At 45.0% G+C, this 16,936-nt stretch overlaps 1 protein-coding gene across 6 annotated transcripts in view; it reads left to right on the top strand.

The window, feature by feature from the left end:
• The window catches only part of RIGI (RNA sensor RIG-I), a 506,425-nt gene that overhangs the window by 45,103 nt on the left and 444,386 nt on the right, over positions 1-16,936 (top strand). For all 6 annotated transcript variants that reach the window (XR_014970743.1, XR_014970727.1, XM_085634941.1 and 3 more), the window contains exon 2: positions 11,177-11,308. Coding sequence is in view for 4 of the 6 variants with exons in the window: in XM_085634941.1 (XP_085491067.1) it covers positions 11,177-11,308 (132 nt within the window). In the remaining 2 variants the exon portion in view is untranslated. The remainder of the gene's footprint in view (positions 1-11,176; positions 11,309-16,936) is intronic.

The raw sequence follows: 16,936 nt of genomic DNA, 5'->3' as shown, positions 1-16,936 counted from the left end.
AACTAAGTTCAGCCATTATAGACCCCCCTTACTGATGCTGTTAAGCAGCTCGTCTGCTTCCTGCACTGATTTTATATTGTGCATTTTGTTGTTGTGCATCACCTTTAAAAAGGCCGGGAATTTCAACTGGGCTACTGCGCCTAGTTTTTGAAAATCTGCCAGCCTCCTGCGCATCTCCCACTGCCTCTCCGGAGTACTCCTCGAGAGATCAAACCGGATCTCAAACGAGAATTCTTTTGCTCTCACTGTTTTCAGTTTCAGTGCAGAATTGAGAATTTTATCCTTTAAGGTAAAGGTAAGAAAATTAAGAAGGATTTTCCTGGGTTTAGGTCTATCGGGGTTCCTACGGAAAGGATCTCTGTGCACTCTCTGTATGTCCCGGATAAGTTCTTCCTCCGAGTCTTCAAGCTGTAAAGAAGTCTTGAGTAGGGAGACGATATAAGAGCGGATGTCAGATCCTTCGCTGCCTTCCGGAATGTTCAATAAGCACAGGTTATTCCTACGTGCATTGTTCTCAAGCCTCTCCATTCTATCGCTAAGGTCGACATGACCTGTCTTTAGCATTTGAATATCAGATTTTGTCCGCCCCAAATCTTCTTTCAATTCTCCAACAGTATTCTCTAGAGCTACCGTCCTAGAGTTTATTAGGTCTACTTTTTTTTCCAAGGATTCGCAGAAATTCCTAATTTCCCCTTGGTTCACTGTGGATACTGCGAAGCCCTTTTTAATGTCCTCAGAAAGTGTAGCGAAAAGACCCTCCCAACCTGAGGGTAGAGATATCGACGACGGTACAGATACAGATAGGGCCCCCCCCTCATAACCTCCATCAGACCTACTGTTAGACATGGTCAGTGACTGTGGCTGTAACTGTAACTGTAACTGTGATTGACTCAGAGGACAACTCAAAGGGTCCGCGCTCGGACCATTCTTGCCCCCAAGAGGTTCCCCTGAATCACTTTGTTGTTGAGAGGATATGTCTAACGCTAATTCCATACTGCTCCCAGAGACCGTATCTAATGTAAATGCTGGTACTATAGGGGTGTTTAAGCTTACGGAGCTCTGTCCTGGAGGCTCAATTCTTGCATTGATAACCAGCACCTCTGGGTGAACCCTAAAATAAGAGCGCAGCGACGGAGTCACTCTACCCAAGCTGTTAATTGACTTACTCTTTTGCTTCCTAGGTTTTATAGACCTCCCTTTAACCTGGTATACCTGAAAGGCAGAGTCACTGCTTGAAGACACTGATTCAGTAATGGGGGAGGGGTCTAGAGAAAACCAGGCAGTGTTCAAATCCTGGGATTGCTCTACAATGTTCCTTGCAGTATCTATTCTGCCAGAGATACTATTACCATCTACTTTGGCCCTCCTTCCACTCACTGTGACTTTTTTTTGATTTCTTTTGCCCTTTCCTGGTAATGGCTATGACAGCTGTTTGCGTTGTATTACCCTCCTGTGTGCTACTAAGGATCCGAGAGGTCACAATCCCTTGCAAGTGCTGCCCCCGCGGAGAAACTAACCCTCCAGCCTCTGTCTCCCCCCTGGTGCCTCGATCCTGTAAACCGGTAACAGCTGCTGACTCGCTGACCTTACCGCCACCTTCCTACGTGGCTTCACCACTTCGGTCCAGCACCTGACGGAAGAAGCCGCTAATGCCGGTTTGGGCGTCGTTCCCCCTATGGTGGCCTCTCGCAGCCGCCTTACGTCCTCTTCAGAGTTTCAGGGCGGCTTCCAGCCAGCGAGATGGTGCAGGTAGGCGTTTCCTCGCCTCCTCTCTACAAATTCCCGGCCGCGCGGCTGACTCGTAGCGCGCCGAAACACACCGCAACTGTGGAAACACCGACCTCACCCGTAAGAAGCAGCAGGGGTGCTTAAAGTTGAAGTTAAAAAATCAATCTCCTTTCAATCTCTGCCTCTCCGTCCCGACTCGACTCATGAATCGCGTCAGCTTCTCTCCATCCCAAATTCAACTCATTGAGTGGCTGCTGTGGGAGCTCCGGGTGCTAGCGGTTAACGCGCGGCCGCCATGTTCCCCTTTCCAATGGGAGACCAGCAAAATTGCCCATTTTGAGTATGGTGAAGGTGCAGGCAAGCTCCTTGCATGAAAATCCAAAGTTGACCGGGTAAGAAACCATATTAAAGAGATCATTAGTGGTAACGATACTCTCTCCTCAGATGGGGAAATTAGTCATGCCTTTCAGACCTACTTTCATGACATCCATTGTGAAGACAAAAGTCTGGATGCCCTTAGTGTTCAAAGTTGGTTGAGGGACATCACCCTTCCCTCCTTGGGGCCTGAACAACAACAACAATTGGATCAGGCCTTTACACAAACTGAGGTCAGAGAAGCCATTCAACGTTGTAAGAATGGGAAAGCAGCGGGTCCGGACGGCCTCCCAGGGAAGATTCATAAGATGTTGGGTGATAAGATCATTCCAACTCTTACGTTGCTTTTTAATCATGTACTGGAGGCCGGTCTTGGGCTCCCAGCTTCATGGAATGAAGCTTTAATAATCCTAATTTTGAAACCGGGGAAATCTCCATCAAACTGCGGGTCATATATACCTATATCATTATTGAATGTAGATGAAAATGTGGGCCATGACCTACTCATTGCAGGGGTAATTTCATTGGGTTTGTCCCCCCTGACCTGGTAGCACCGGATACTATTGTTCATTATACTCGACTGCGTACACGCTTGAGCGCCAAGCTTCCTCCAAATTAATCAAACCCTTACCACTGCCGAGATTATTGAATGTAGATTATAACATTTTTACTTCAATTTTAGCAGCAAGATTAGGCCTCATGGTGGGGGATGTCCTCCACCTAGACCAGAAGGGTTTTGTCAGGAACCGGCAGCTTTTGGATCTCACTTATGATTTTATTGGTGCTATTGATCTCGCTTCCACATATTCCCTCCCTTTGGCAGCCATGACTTTGGATGCCACCAAGGCCTTCGACAGAATGAACTGGACTTATCTGTCGGAGGTCTTGGGGAAGTTCAACTTGGGGGAAACATTTTGTCGAATAGTCCAGTTGATTTACCAGAACCCATCGGCCAGACTGTTGGTTAATGGGAATATCACGGACTCTGTTAAGATCACAAGAGGAACCAGGCAGGGCTGCCCACTCTCCTCTCTTCTTTTTGATCTTTACAGCGAGCCATTTGCCCAACGGCTTAGGGATGACACTAATATTCAGCCTTTTAAGTATGGAGAATGGGAGAGGAAGGTAGCCCTGTACGCTGATGACATTCTGGTTTTATCTGCTAATTACAGTCAGCCTTTCCAGCGGCCATCAGTTTAGCCCAGGAGTTTGGTGCTGTCTCCGGATATGAAATCAACGCTTCAAAGACGGAGATCATGACCTGGAATCTCTCAGAGACCCAGCATTGGGGCCAGCTTAGTTCCAAAATGAGATATTTGGGAGTCCAGGTGGTCCAAGACATCACTAAGATTGCTGATATCAACATGACTTTAGTAGCAAGAGACTGCCAGAGGCTAATAAGATCTTGGGCCTTACTGCCTTTATCTATCTTGGGTAGAATAAATCTGATCAATATGTCGATACTCCCGAAGATTACGTTTCTCTTTAATTGTATCCCTCTGTATTTTGAAAAATCTATGATTGATAAGTTGCAGAGTGAAATTAATTCATTTGTTCATCCAAGTCACCTAGGATTGCCTGGAAAAAGTTGAGGCGGAGAAGAGAAAAAGGTGGCCTACCTTTACCAGATCTTCAGTTGTATGCCTGGGCTTTCCAACTGTCACATTCACGTATGTTATTAAGAATGCCCGTGAATACAGGTGCTGAAGGGATGTTTCTGGCTATGCTTAGGAGTGCCAAATTATCAGAAGAGGTTTTTTTGTTTAAATTTGGGGATCCGAAGTTTAAAAAAAAAGTCAAGCTGAAGGTTCTTCAGGGGGTGGCTAAAACTTGGGCCAAACTGAGAGGTTCAGTGTCGCTGGGGTATTTTTCCAGCTTGGCTTCCCTTTGGGATTCCCCAGGAGCCCCGGAGTGTTTAAAGGATATGTTGGCAAAACCTTTGAGAGAGGCTGGGTTGACGGTCTGGGCAGACCTTCTCCCTGGAGGCACTTTTGTTTCTTGGGAACATCTTGTACATAGAGTGGGAGCAGGCCTTTCCCGATTTAAATATTTTCAACTGGCAAGCTGGGTTCAATCCCACCCACAATTAAATGATAAGAACACAGTGGGTTGTGGTAGTTTTTTAGAACGCCAGCTTGTAACAAAACCCCCAGGGAGGGAGGAAGTTTCTTTTTGGTACCAAGCTTTGTTAGAGGAAGTGGATGATGAATTCAACCTGGCTGAGGAACTGTGGGGCGGTTCTTTACCTGCACAGGACTGTGTTCAACTATGGATGAATTCTTGTAAGACCTTACACAAAGTTGTGAAACCAGCTTGGTTGAAAAGAAACCACCTGTTTACCATTCACAGGGCCTACTTCACCCCTTATAAACTGTCAAAAATCACCAAAGGACCACCAGTGAGTTGCAAGAAATGCAGTCAGGTTGCTGCTACCGACATCCACATGTTTAAGGAGTGCCCATCTCTGGCTGTCTTCTGGGGAAGTGTGGGTGAATTTTTACCAAATACTTTGGGTTGCCCTATTAACATAGATTTACCCCTAATCATATTCGGCTTTGCAGAAAAAGTTACTGGCCCTGCGGGAGCTCTGCTCTTCTATGCTATTTTACTAGCTAGGAGACAAATTTGTATAAAATGGACAGAATCATCTCCTCCCACCTTTTCCGACTGGCAGTCTTCAGTCTTGGCGGTTCCCAAATTGGATCTTGCCAAATCAGGCAGTAATAATAAGAGAGCATTTTGGAACTTTTTGCAATCAAGACGGGGTTCAGAGTCGCCGTAGTGAAGGTTTTTTATTTTTTTTTCTTCCCCCTGAGTCCTATGATTAAGCCATTAACTCTCTTCGGGCTAAGTTGGGGAGTGCCACATTCTATGGCAAATTCTCTGACGGAAGTCATCTAGCTCTTAGAGCTTGGCAGAAGAGGTATCTCAGTGGTTACTTCATTGATCCCCAAGATGTTCTGGTACTAGTAGGCGGGTCCCCCTCTTTAACAACCTGTGCCTCTCAGCTGTTTGGGGGTGAGTACAGACATCTAGGGTGTGATTTGGAGTGGGAAAGGTGGCGAATGAGGACACATTTGTTTTTTTTTATTAAAAAAAATACAATGAGTGATGACATTTCCACACATTATCATTTGTGTGCTGTATACTGTTATCAGTAAAACTGTATGTGAGTGCAAATGTAATGTATCTCACACTAAGGGTGATGTAATGGCCATTTGAATTGAAGATGTGTTGTCTGTAATGGCAGTACCATACCATTCTTACTCCACATTACCCCACTCCACTCTACACTGTACCACTCCACTGCACTCTGCTCTGCACCACTCCATACAATGCCACTCCACTCTGCTTCACTGCACTCTTCTCTGCACCACTCCACTCTTCACCTCCCAACTGTACACCACTCTGTTCTACTCTATGCCAATGCACTCTACCCCACACTACTCTACTATGCACCACTGCACTCTACACCACTCTGCGCCACTCCACTCTATGCCACCCTACTCGGTAAAACTGCACTGTATGCCACTGCACTCTACGCCAATGTACTTTACACCACTTTACTCAAAACTAGTGCACTCTACGCCAATCTACGCTGCACCAAATCACTCTACGCTACTATTATCTATGCTACTGCACGCTATTCCACTCTATTCTAATCTGCATCACTGCACTCCACACCATTATTTTCTACTCTGCACCACTGTACTCTACTTCACTGCTCTCTATGCCACTCTACTCTGTGCCCCTGCTCTTTACACCACTCTACTCTGTGCCACTGGACTCTATACCAGTGCACTCCACACCACTCTACTATACATCACTGCACTCTTTGACAATATACTTTGCAACACTGCACTCTCTTACACTCTCCTTTATGCCATTCAAGCCACTGAACTCTATGCTGCTGCACTGTACGCCAATCCACTCTAATCTAATGTGCACCACTGCATTTTACGACACTCTACGCCACTTCACTCTACTCTGAAACAATCAACACTGCCACTGCAGTCTACGCCTCTCTATTCCACTCTGCTGCTACTGTACAACACGCCACTCGACACCACACCACTTCACACCACTGCACGCTACTGCACTCTATGCCGATGCACTCTACACCACTTTACTCAAGACCAGTACACTCTACACTACTTCACTCTATGACAATCTACTCTGCACCACTGCACTGTACACCACTATACTGTACTCCATGCCACTGCACTCTACTCTAACCACTGCACTCTACATCATTTTACTCTAGACCACGGTACCCCACTCTACTCTACACCTCTACACTCTGCGACACTCAACTCTGCAGCACTGTACTCTCTGCCACTGACCTCTATGCCACTCTACTCTGCACCACTTTACTCTATTCCACTGCACTCTACTCTGCACCACTCTACACCACTCTCTTGCACTTTACGCCCATGCACTCTATGCCATTCTAGTCTACTGTCACTACTGCACTCAGACACTGCACTGTACGCCACTTCACTCTACGCCTCTCTACTCCACTCTGCATCACTCTACTCTATGCCAGTTCACTCTACTATGCACCACTGCACTCTACACCACTACACTCTGCAACACTGCACTCTACACCACTACTCTATAATACTCCACTCTAACGTGCACCACTCCACTTTATACCACTTCACTCTACTCTGAAACAATCTACTCTGTGCCACTGCACTTTACGCCATCCTACTCCACTTTGCGCCGCTCCACTCTACACCACTGCAATCAATGCTGCCCGACTCTACTCAATGCCACTCTACTCTAAGCCACTACTTTGTGCCAATGAACTCTACTCCACTATGCACAAGTGCGCTCTTCACCATTGCACTCTACATCACTCTACGCCACTCCACTCTATGCCACCCAACTCAGCAACACTGCACTCTATGCCACTATACTTTACTCTATTCCACTGCACTCTACACCACTCTACTCTACACCATTGCACTCTACGACATTGTACTCTGCACCATTGTATGCACTCTACACCAATGCACTCTACACCGCTCTACTCTACATCTCTGTACTCTATGACTCTCCAATCTGGAGCACTGCACTCTCTGCCACTAACCTCTACACCACTCTACTCAGCACCACACTACTCTGCACCACTTTACTCTATTCCACTGCACTCTACACCACTCTTTTGCACTTTATGCTAATGCACTCTATGTCATTCTAATCCACTGGCACCACTGCACGCACTTCACTGTACGCCTCTCTACCCTGCATCATTCTATTCTATGCCAGTGCATTCCACCCCACTCTACTATCCATCACTGCACTCTATACCATTCAACACCACTCCACTCTGCAACACTGCACTCTACGCCAATGCAGCCTACGCCAGTACTCTATACCATGCCACTCTAACCTACACCACTCCACTCAACGTCACTTCACTCTACTCAGAAACAATCTATTCTACAGCACCTCACTACATGCCACTGCACTTTATGCCACTCTACTCCACTCTGCGCCACTCCACTCTGCACCACTGCAATCAATGATGTGCCACTCTACTCAGCACCACTCTACTCTATGCCACTGTGCTCCACGCCACTACTCAGTGCCATTGCACTCTACCCTGCACCACTAAACTCCACCCTGCACCACTCCACTTCACTCTGCTCTGAAACAGTCAACTCTGCACCACTGGACTCCATGCCACTGCACTCTACGCCACTCTGTGCCACTCCACTCTACGCCACTGCACTTTATCCTGCACCACTCTGTGCCACTCCACTCTATCCTGCACCACTCTATGCAACTGCACTCTACGCTATGCTACTCTACTCTAAACCACTGCACTCTATACTATTTCACTCTACACCGCTTTACTCAAAACCAATGCACCCTATGCCACTGTACCTATGCCATCTACTTTGCACCACTGCACTTTATGCCACAATACTCTGCAACATTCCACTTTAGGCTACGGCACTCTACATCATTGCATGCTACTGCACTCTACGCCACTCTATTCTACTCTGAACCACTGTACTCTACGTTACTGCTCTCTGCACCACTCTACTCTGCACCACTCTATGCCACTGCACTCTACAACACTGTGCTCTACGACACTCTACTCTGCATGACTGCACTCTACAATACTGCACTCTGCGCAACTGCATTTACGCCACTCTACTGCACTCTTCCCTCTGCACTCTATGCCACTCTACAGCACTGTATGCCACTGCACTCTGCGCCATTCTATTCTACTCTGAACCACTGTTTACTACGTCACTGGTCTCTTCACCACTCTATTCTGCACCACTGTACTCTATTCCACTCTATACCACCACACTGTGCAAAACTGCACTTTACCACACTCCACTCTGCATAACTGCACTCTATACCACTGCACTCTACACCCCTTCACTCTACACCACTCTACTGCACTCTTCGCCTCTGCGCTCTATGCCACTCTCCTCCAATGTATGCCACTGCACTCTGCGCCACTGCACCACTCTACTGTATGCCAATGCATTCTACACCACTCTACTCTGCATCACTCCACTCATTTGCCTCTACACGCTACCCTGCACCACTTCACTCAGCTCTGCACCACTCCACCCTATGCCACTTCACTAAACGTCACTTCACTCTGCAATACTGCTCTCTCTGCCACTGATCTATACACTGCTCTACTCTTCATTGCTCCACTCGATGTCACTGTACTCTACGCCAATCCACTCTAATCTACTCTGCACCACTGTACTCTACAACACTCTACTCTACCCCACTACATCCTGTGCCACTCTTTTCCACTCTGTGTCAATCCACTCTATACCACTGCACACTAGGCCACTCAATGTTATACTGCTGCACTCTATGCCACTGCACTCTACACCAATGCTCTCCACATCACTTTACTCAAAACCAATGCACTCTATGCCACTGCACACTATATCAATCTACTCTGCACCACTGCATGATGCACCACTATACTATACTCTGTGACACTGCACTCTATGCCACTCTACACCATTGCATTACTTCACTTTACTCTGCACCACTTTACTCCACTGCACTCTACACCAATGCACTCTACACTACAACACTTCACTCTATGACACTCTACTCTGCAGCACTGCACTTTCTGCCACTGAACTCTATGCCACTCTACTCTATGTCACTCTAATCTGCGCAACTTCACTCTATCCCACTGCACTCTACTCTGCGCCACTCTTCTGCACTCTACACCAATGCACTTCACACCACTCTAATCAACTGTGCACCACTGCACTCTATAACACTGGACTCTACACCAATCCAGTCTAGGCTACACCACTCCACTCTGGAGCACTGCACTCTATGCCAGTGCACTCCATGCCACTACTCTATACCACTCCACACCTCTCCACTCAACCTGCACCACTCCATTCTACACCACTTCACTCTACTGTGAAGCAGTCTACTCTAGGCCACTGCATGATATGTCACTGCACTCTACACCACTCTACTCCACTCTATGCCACTGTACTCTAAACCAGTGCACTCTACTCCACTTTACTCAAAATCAATGCACCATACGCCACTGCGCCAACTACTTGCAGCACTGCACTTTACACCACTATACTCTACAACATTCTACTCTATCCACTGCACTCTATGCCCCTGCACCCTACGACACTCTACACCACCGCACTCTATGCCAATGCACTCTACACCAATTCACTCAAAACCAATGCACTCTACTCCACTGCATTCTATGCCAATCTACTCTGCACCATAGTATGTTACACCACTTCAATCTAGGCCACTCTACTCGACTCGACTACACTACACTACACTCTACAGCACTCCACTCCACGATACTCTACTCTATGATGCTCTACTCACTCAAACTCTGCTCCACTGACACTCCACTCTACAGCACTCTTCTCCACTCTATGCCATTCTACGATACTACTCCACTCTACTCCACTTAATGTGGCTTAATGCTGCCTTGTAAATAAGGCATCCTTTCATGCTATACGGGCAATGGGTGTTTTGGTAGGCGTTCCACCGCAACACCCATTCACCCATTGATTTTGAGGCTGCCCCATATTTAATAGGGTGGCGTAAATATGGGGCAGCGCCGAAATTAAGATGTTTAATTTCTCCTAGTTTTTGCTGTTTCCATGTGTGCTGTGTTGTGCAGCACACATAGAAACAGCAAAATGCCATTGATTGTTTTATGTGCAGGAAAGTGCCCCTTTCCGTACATAAACGATCATTAAAGAAAAATTACGTTTTGCATTAAGCAGCACACATAGAAGTTTCAAAACGCCATTTCAGATTGTTTATGTGCTGAAAGGGACACCTTTCTGCACATAACAATAATTCCCCTCAAAGCAGGAACCCTTGCACTATGGTGGAAAGATGCCTGCGTTGATGCTAGGCAGATAAATTAGTGCCACTGCAGGAGGAAACACAAGGCTGCAACGTATTGTTGTAAATACGGTGCAGCCCTGCGTTTCAGAAGTGGTGGAACGCGGTGTTAAGCTAAGGAGGCTAATGCTGCACTCCGCCACTTCCTTGTAAGTATGCCACTTAGTGCAGTAAAAGGAACTGTGGTGATGGCAGTTCCTTTTGATGTGAAGAGATGACCACTGGGCCAGTGGTCATCTCTAAATTTGGCAGGTATAGTACTCAATCTGGTTGGCGGAGGTAATGTCTTCTGCCAACCGGACAAACTGTACTCTGTCAGCCAAACATTAAATCCAGCCCTAATTCCATTTTTAATCCTAACTAATTTAAACACCAAAACTATACTAACTTGCCCAAAGTAACCTAACAATCCACCGACCTTCTACAAAAGCTTAGGAATAAAACATCCTTACCTGAACTGGAGCCCCCATTGGCTATATCGACGGAATACTTCTGCTGGCAGTCCAAGGAAAGACATTACACCGTCCATCCTCTTTAGAGTGGACGTTACAATTTATTTTTCCTTTCATTTTAATTTCAGAGTCGCGCCTTCAATGTAAGGGATTCCAGGTAGGGATACTGCATTGTTTCAATTTGGCCCATACTTAAACTATTCTCCTTTGTGTCCTATCAGAGGCTGTTGAACGTATACAAGCTGAAGAATCGAAGGGTGCCACAGCAGCCACAGCCATGTTGCTCAAGTATTTACTGAAGCTGGAAGCAGAGGGATGGTTTCGTGGATTTTTAGACGGGCTCACTGCAGCAGGTTTGTCTGTATTACAGTAATAAAACACTATTGTCTATATAAGTTGTGTATTCATTTGACAATTACATTTATGCTACCTTGTAAAATTAGCATCATTTTATGATGATGTTTGTGATAGGTAATGTGGAATAATACTGCCAGTTGGCCAGTCTCTAAAAATTTTTGGGGGGGAAAGAGGTGGTCCAGATATAAGGCGGCCTTAAGAAAGAAGCAGATTGACCTATTGTGTTATGCCTGCACAAAGCTAAACAGATGAAGCATGCAAGGCGTTTCTGGTACCTGGTAGTCCTGAATTGTGGATCGAGTGAAAAACTTAAGCGATTGCCATCACTTATCAAGAATGGACTGCCTAGCTTTTGGACCTGTCTACTATTAAGAGCGCCAAGTATTAGTTTGGTATTTAGGGTTTCAGGTTAAGCTTCTTGTCACCCAAATAAACACCCCCCCTTAAGAAAGGAGATAGATAGTTTTATCACAAGGGTGAGATACTCGGATGTAATGGGTCCTGACCAGAATCCTATAGATGTGATGAACAAGTGCCCTGATTTATGGGACACGTTTCTTGCTGCACTGTCCCACAACTGTTCTACACCAAAATCATGGATTGGCAGTAGAATACTGCCCTTATACAAGAGGGGCACTGAATTGCCCCTAGTTGATATTATCAACAATCTCTTCTGGCTTCAATGGGAATGATATTTGGCAAAATTTACACTGAGCACCATTAAATTTGAACTACTGATTTTACAATATATTCATGTGAACAATCATGCTTACCATCGTTGGATAGCTGTGGTACAATCTATACTAGAAGGATATGTCAGTTAGGAAACAATCACTGTGTGCTGTATTTATTGATTGCACAACAGTGCTTGTTAGTCAGTAGACACAGCTCTGGAGATCCATCAGGTCTCCTTAAATTGATTATTGTTCTTCATTCTCCGACCTGGTGGAAGATTCTCATGGAAGACAACAAAGGCATTTCCCCCTGCTCCTATTCTTTTCTCGCTGTATATGCATGATTTCCCTAGAACAGTTGCCAATCTGCTAGATTTTCCACCAAAACTAGGGTTACGATCCCTTTAAACCTTAATATATGCCCATGACTGTGATTTAGTTTGATCTCACACCAAAAGGCCTTCAAAGATGTCTGGATGCATTGCAAATATATGCAGACACTCATTCCCTAAGAATTAAAGTGTAAGATAGTTGTGTTAAGGTGTAAGTATAAGAAGATGTGACCAGAGGGGGAAGGCCATCGCCCACAGTGGGGACCTAGGCTCCCCCTATAAATCTTTGGATTGTAGACATTTAAAAGACCTAATTACCATTTATAAGGCAAAGATACCAGCCACATTACTCAAGTACATCGGTAACTTATGTGTCATGGTCTTATCTAAATAAAGGAGAAGGGAACATTTTATGTAAGTTGTGCAACATAAATAATTGGTATTGAGGCTCGACATAGGTTTGACAAGTGCAATAGCTGCAGTAATTCTGTGCACCAATGTCTGACCCAATCTTCAGTAGGCTCATTCCTGGAGCTTTAGCATGGCCATTTAGTAAGGAAGAGGACCTACAGTCCCTTCCTTAAAAATCCTACTAATGCACTACAAATCTTGGGTCTGTCTCAAATCCTTTGTCAGACTAGTCCTATAGCCAGTTGAAAAGGCCTTAAAAGATGTAGTGCCCTTTATGAGCTTTGATGTTGGTAGAGAACACTACTAAAGTATGGAATAACTGGGGAACAGGCCAAGGTCAACAGAATGCACCCCCAGCTAGACCTTTCCATGAACACAGGGTCCGGGAAACAATTACTTTGTTAAGATGTATTGGTCTTCCATTAAGAGCCAGAAAAAGGGTATGGGTGAGTAAGCAAACATGTAAAACAAACTTGCCTCCTCTATTATAGCAGCCTCCTCTTAACTCAGTGTTTTTTATTTGTCAGGTTCTAAGCGACCAGCACAGAGCATTTTAATGTCCATTATAATTTTGTTTTAAAAATAATGTGAAATCTTCAGGCGAGACTTTAATTTTTATGCTGTGTCCTATGAATGAGCAAGTCCGCAATTGTCTTTTTTAAAGTTTTTAAAAGTTTTTTTTATACTGCACTGAATTATTGTGTTCGCTTGTTTCTTTTAGCTGCTAAAAAGTTGTATGTGATTTCATAGAAAAAAGATTTCATGGAATACCATTACTCTTTCACATCAACTGTTTGATGGAAATGTTCAGGATGAATGGTATTTACTATTTCATAGCAAACAATTCATAAAATGCCTTTTTTCTCTAATTGGATTTTCCAATCTTTTTAAGGTATGAATGCAATGGTTGCTGGTCTTACCTGCATTTTGTCAGAGGTATTGATTTCTGCACTTCACTGTAGGGGATATTACTTCAGATTTATATATTTTACATTGTCAAACAATGACTTTGGATTCTTTTAATTTGCGGATCCCTTACCAGACCCCAAACACCATCGATCCTTGACCCCATGGAAACCCCTGAACACCTGAATCCCTAAAAACCCTTCATCATGCCAAATTCCATCCATCTCTGACCCCTAAACTCCGCCCATTCCTGACCCTGAACCCTAAACTCCGCCCATTCCTGACCTTGAAAGCATTTTCTACTCCTAAACTCCACTCACCCCTGAACCCTAAGAATTTTTCACCACACCTAAACTACACCCATCCCTGACCCCTAAAAACGTCTTTCTATGTTTAAACCTCACCTAATTACTGAAACCTTAAAACCCTTCACCACAACTAAACTCGACCAATCCCTGAAGCCTAGAAAACCCTCACCGTCCCTAAACACCACCAATCTCAGTCCTCTAAAACACTTTATCACCCCTAAACTGAACTAATCCCTGATCCCTAAAAAACCCTTTTACATCTAAACTCCACTCATCTCTGAACCCTTAAAACCCCTAACCAGACTAACCCCCACCCCTTCCTGAACCCTAAAAAACCCTTTACCCCACCTATCCATCACTCAACCTTAAAAATCCCCCACAGCCCTAAACTCTGCCCATCTGCGAACTCTAGAAACCCCTCATCACCCCTAAACGCCACCTATTCTTGATCCCTAAAAACTCTCACCACCCATAATCTCCACCCATCCGTGACCCCTAAAAACCCTTGTTGATCCAAACATCACTCATCCCTGAACTCACAAAACCCTCACTACCCTAAACTCAGTGGCGGTTCGCCGTGGGAATGCTGCGGGGTGGATGGGGCGGGGCGGAGGAGGGGCAGGGTAGAAGGGCAGTGGGTCCGACATATGACGGACCGGAGTAAGGTAAGTAATTAAATAAATAAAACAATTTAACTTACGCGCGCTGCATCGCCGAGTTGGCGATGCAGCGCGCGCAAGGTAAATTGTTTTATTTATTTAATTACTTACCTTACTCCTGTCCGTCGTATGTCGGACACCACTCTGCACCACCCTGCCCCTCCTCACCGCCCCGCAGCACTCCCACGGCGAGCCGCCACTGCCTAAACTCCACCCAATTCTAATGTAATTATGGATTGATGTTTAAAATTCTCTTTCCTTTCAAATGTTTCCTATAATTTTCAATTTTTTTGTGTTTCCTTAAAATGATCTTAACTTATTATTGGTATTCCTTGATTTGGTTTCCTCCAGTGTCGTTTTTTAGTTTTTTTTCTCTATGAATTCACATATATCAGCTAAAAATCACTACTTTCTGTATTGATTTAAGTCGAGGTCTAAACCAAAGGTTTTGATACCTTCTCATACCACACATATTTCATTAACTATGTTGGCTAATTTACATAAAAGAGGTATAAGGTAGGATGGAGCATAGACACCAAAGCATTGTAAGTATGTAAAGTAGTACTCCTGTTGTACTATAGTACATACTCATAAACGCTATTTACTAATCTACGGCCAGAGATCTCCATCTAAGCTGCCATATTTTTGATGTGCTGGAGCTCTTTCGCCGCCACAAGTGTGGAGAACTCTGCACACTGAGTTGTATGTTTTTTGTATAAATCTGGGAGGGGAACGGATAGTGGCTGCAAAATGAGTATTAAAAACTTTTAAATGGGTGGAGTAAAGTCAAAATTGAGAAGGAGCACAGGGAGGGACATGCAAATACAATAGAAGAGTAAACTACTAGGGTACTGGGGGCCTAACCCCGGTCAGTGGCTTTCCGACCGACATTAAAGGTTTAAACTCCGATCGCCTCATTACAAAGATGGCAGTCAGATTTTAAACTGGGCTGTTATTCCGACTGGCTTCTGATGGGCTCAAGGAGCCCTTCGGCCAGTCGGAAGCCTCGCATAATCCTTAATGGATGGCTTTTCCGCTGTCTGGATTATGATGTCGGTTTCCAACAGGCCTTCCATGTCGGGCTTTCGACATGGAAAGCCTGTCAGAAAGCGACTTTGGGTGCCCTAGCAGGGCCCCCTTCTCCCCTGGGCCTACGGTTCGTACCTGCCACACGGTGGAGGGATTTACAGAATTCCCATTTCTCTATTGGAGCTTGTGTTGCGGCCGGTTTCCAACCGCCCCCAAGATATGAAAGTTTGCGACTGCATGTGCGGTCGCATCGTAATTGTGGTTTCGTGATCACTGACTGGAGGTTGGTTGGTTCCGCAACCGCAGAGATGTCAGTCGGAGACAACTCCGACCGACATTATAATGAGGACATTGTTCACCAGAGTACCACCCAGATCTATTCCAGTAGTACTGCTGACCATACAGGCTCAAAACTACATTAACCAATACTTTAAATATGTCAAGTGCTACACATGTCCAGACACTGGTACTGCAAGCCATTCTCTTAGAAATCAATGGAGGCACGGAAAAATACTAGCACCACATAGGGAAAAACAGAATATAAGGGTAAAATATTTTTTATGTGTAAAAAAAAAAGATTTAATATTTATTTTATGAATAATTTATTTTTATTTCTTTAAAATAAAATTGGTACATAACACTAAACAAAGTAGACAACATATATTACAACAAGGCTTCATGAACATCAATATCTGCTACTGCAAGGCACATGAATGATCCATCAGGACTCCAGCACACTTGCCAACTGGTGAAACTCACTACAACATCAACCCATCACACACAGACTGTCTTCATAATAAGGCAAGCCTCAAACAAAGCTATTTTTTCACAGACAGAATGTTTGATTTGCATTGCTCGTCCGGAACAATTACTTGAGGAGCAAAGAGAGGATTTACAAGTATAAGATCTACATCTTTGGGATGTCAAGGAAAGTTGTTATTGATAGATACCTCTTCTCTCCAAATGTGATTCTTCACATGGTTGCAGACTGGGAGATGCATATCTACTGCATATGATGTGGAACTGTACCGCTCTCACTTCTTACTGGGAGGCTGTTGTCACTTACCTACCGAAGTACACCAGCTGCGCAGTAGAAGGCACCTGGGAAGTATGCCTCCAGGGCCTCTACTGCGGATTCAAAAAGCACAAAGTAACATCTAGGTTTATACACCTGGGGCTACTTGCAGCTAAGCATTTGATTAGTGGACGCTAGAAGCGTCCGGAGCCCCCGCCCAAGATAGCGTGGTTCCACTCATTGACAACCTGGGCACAGGCAGAGAGCGTCGCCCTGCGCCGTGAGGATAC

Source organism: Triturus cristatus, chromosome 2_1 (genome assembly GCF_964204655.1).
Source record: "Triturus cristatus chromosome 2_1, aTriCri1.1, whole genome shotgun sequence".
Taxonomy (NCBI): Eukaryota; Metazoa; Chordata; class Amphibia; order Caudata; family Salamandridae; genus Triturus; species Triturus cristatus.
This window is presented reverse-complemented; position numbering and strand designations above follow the sequence as displayed.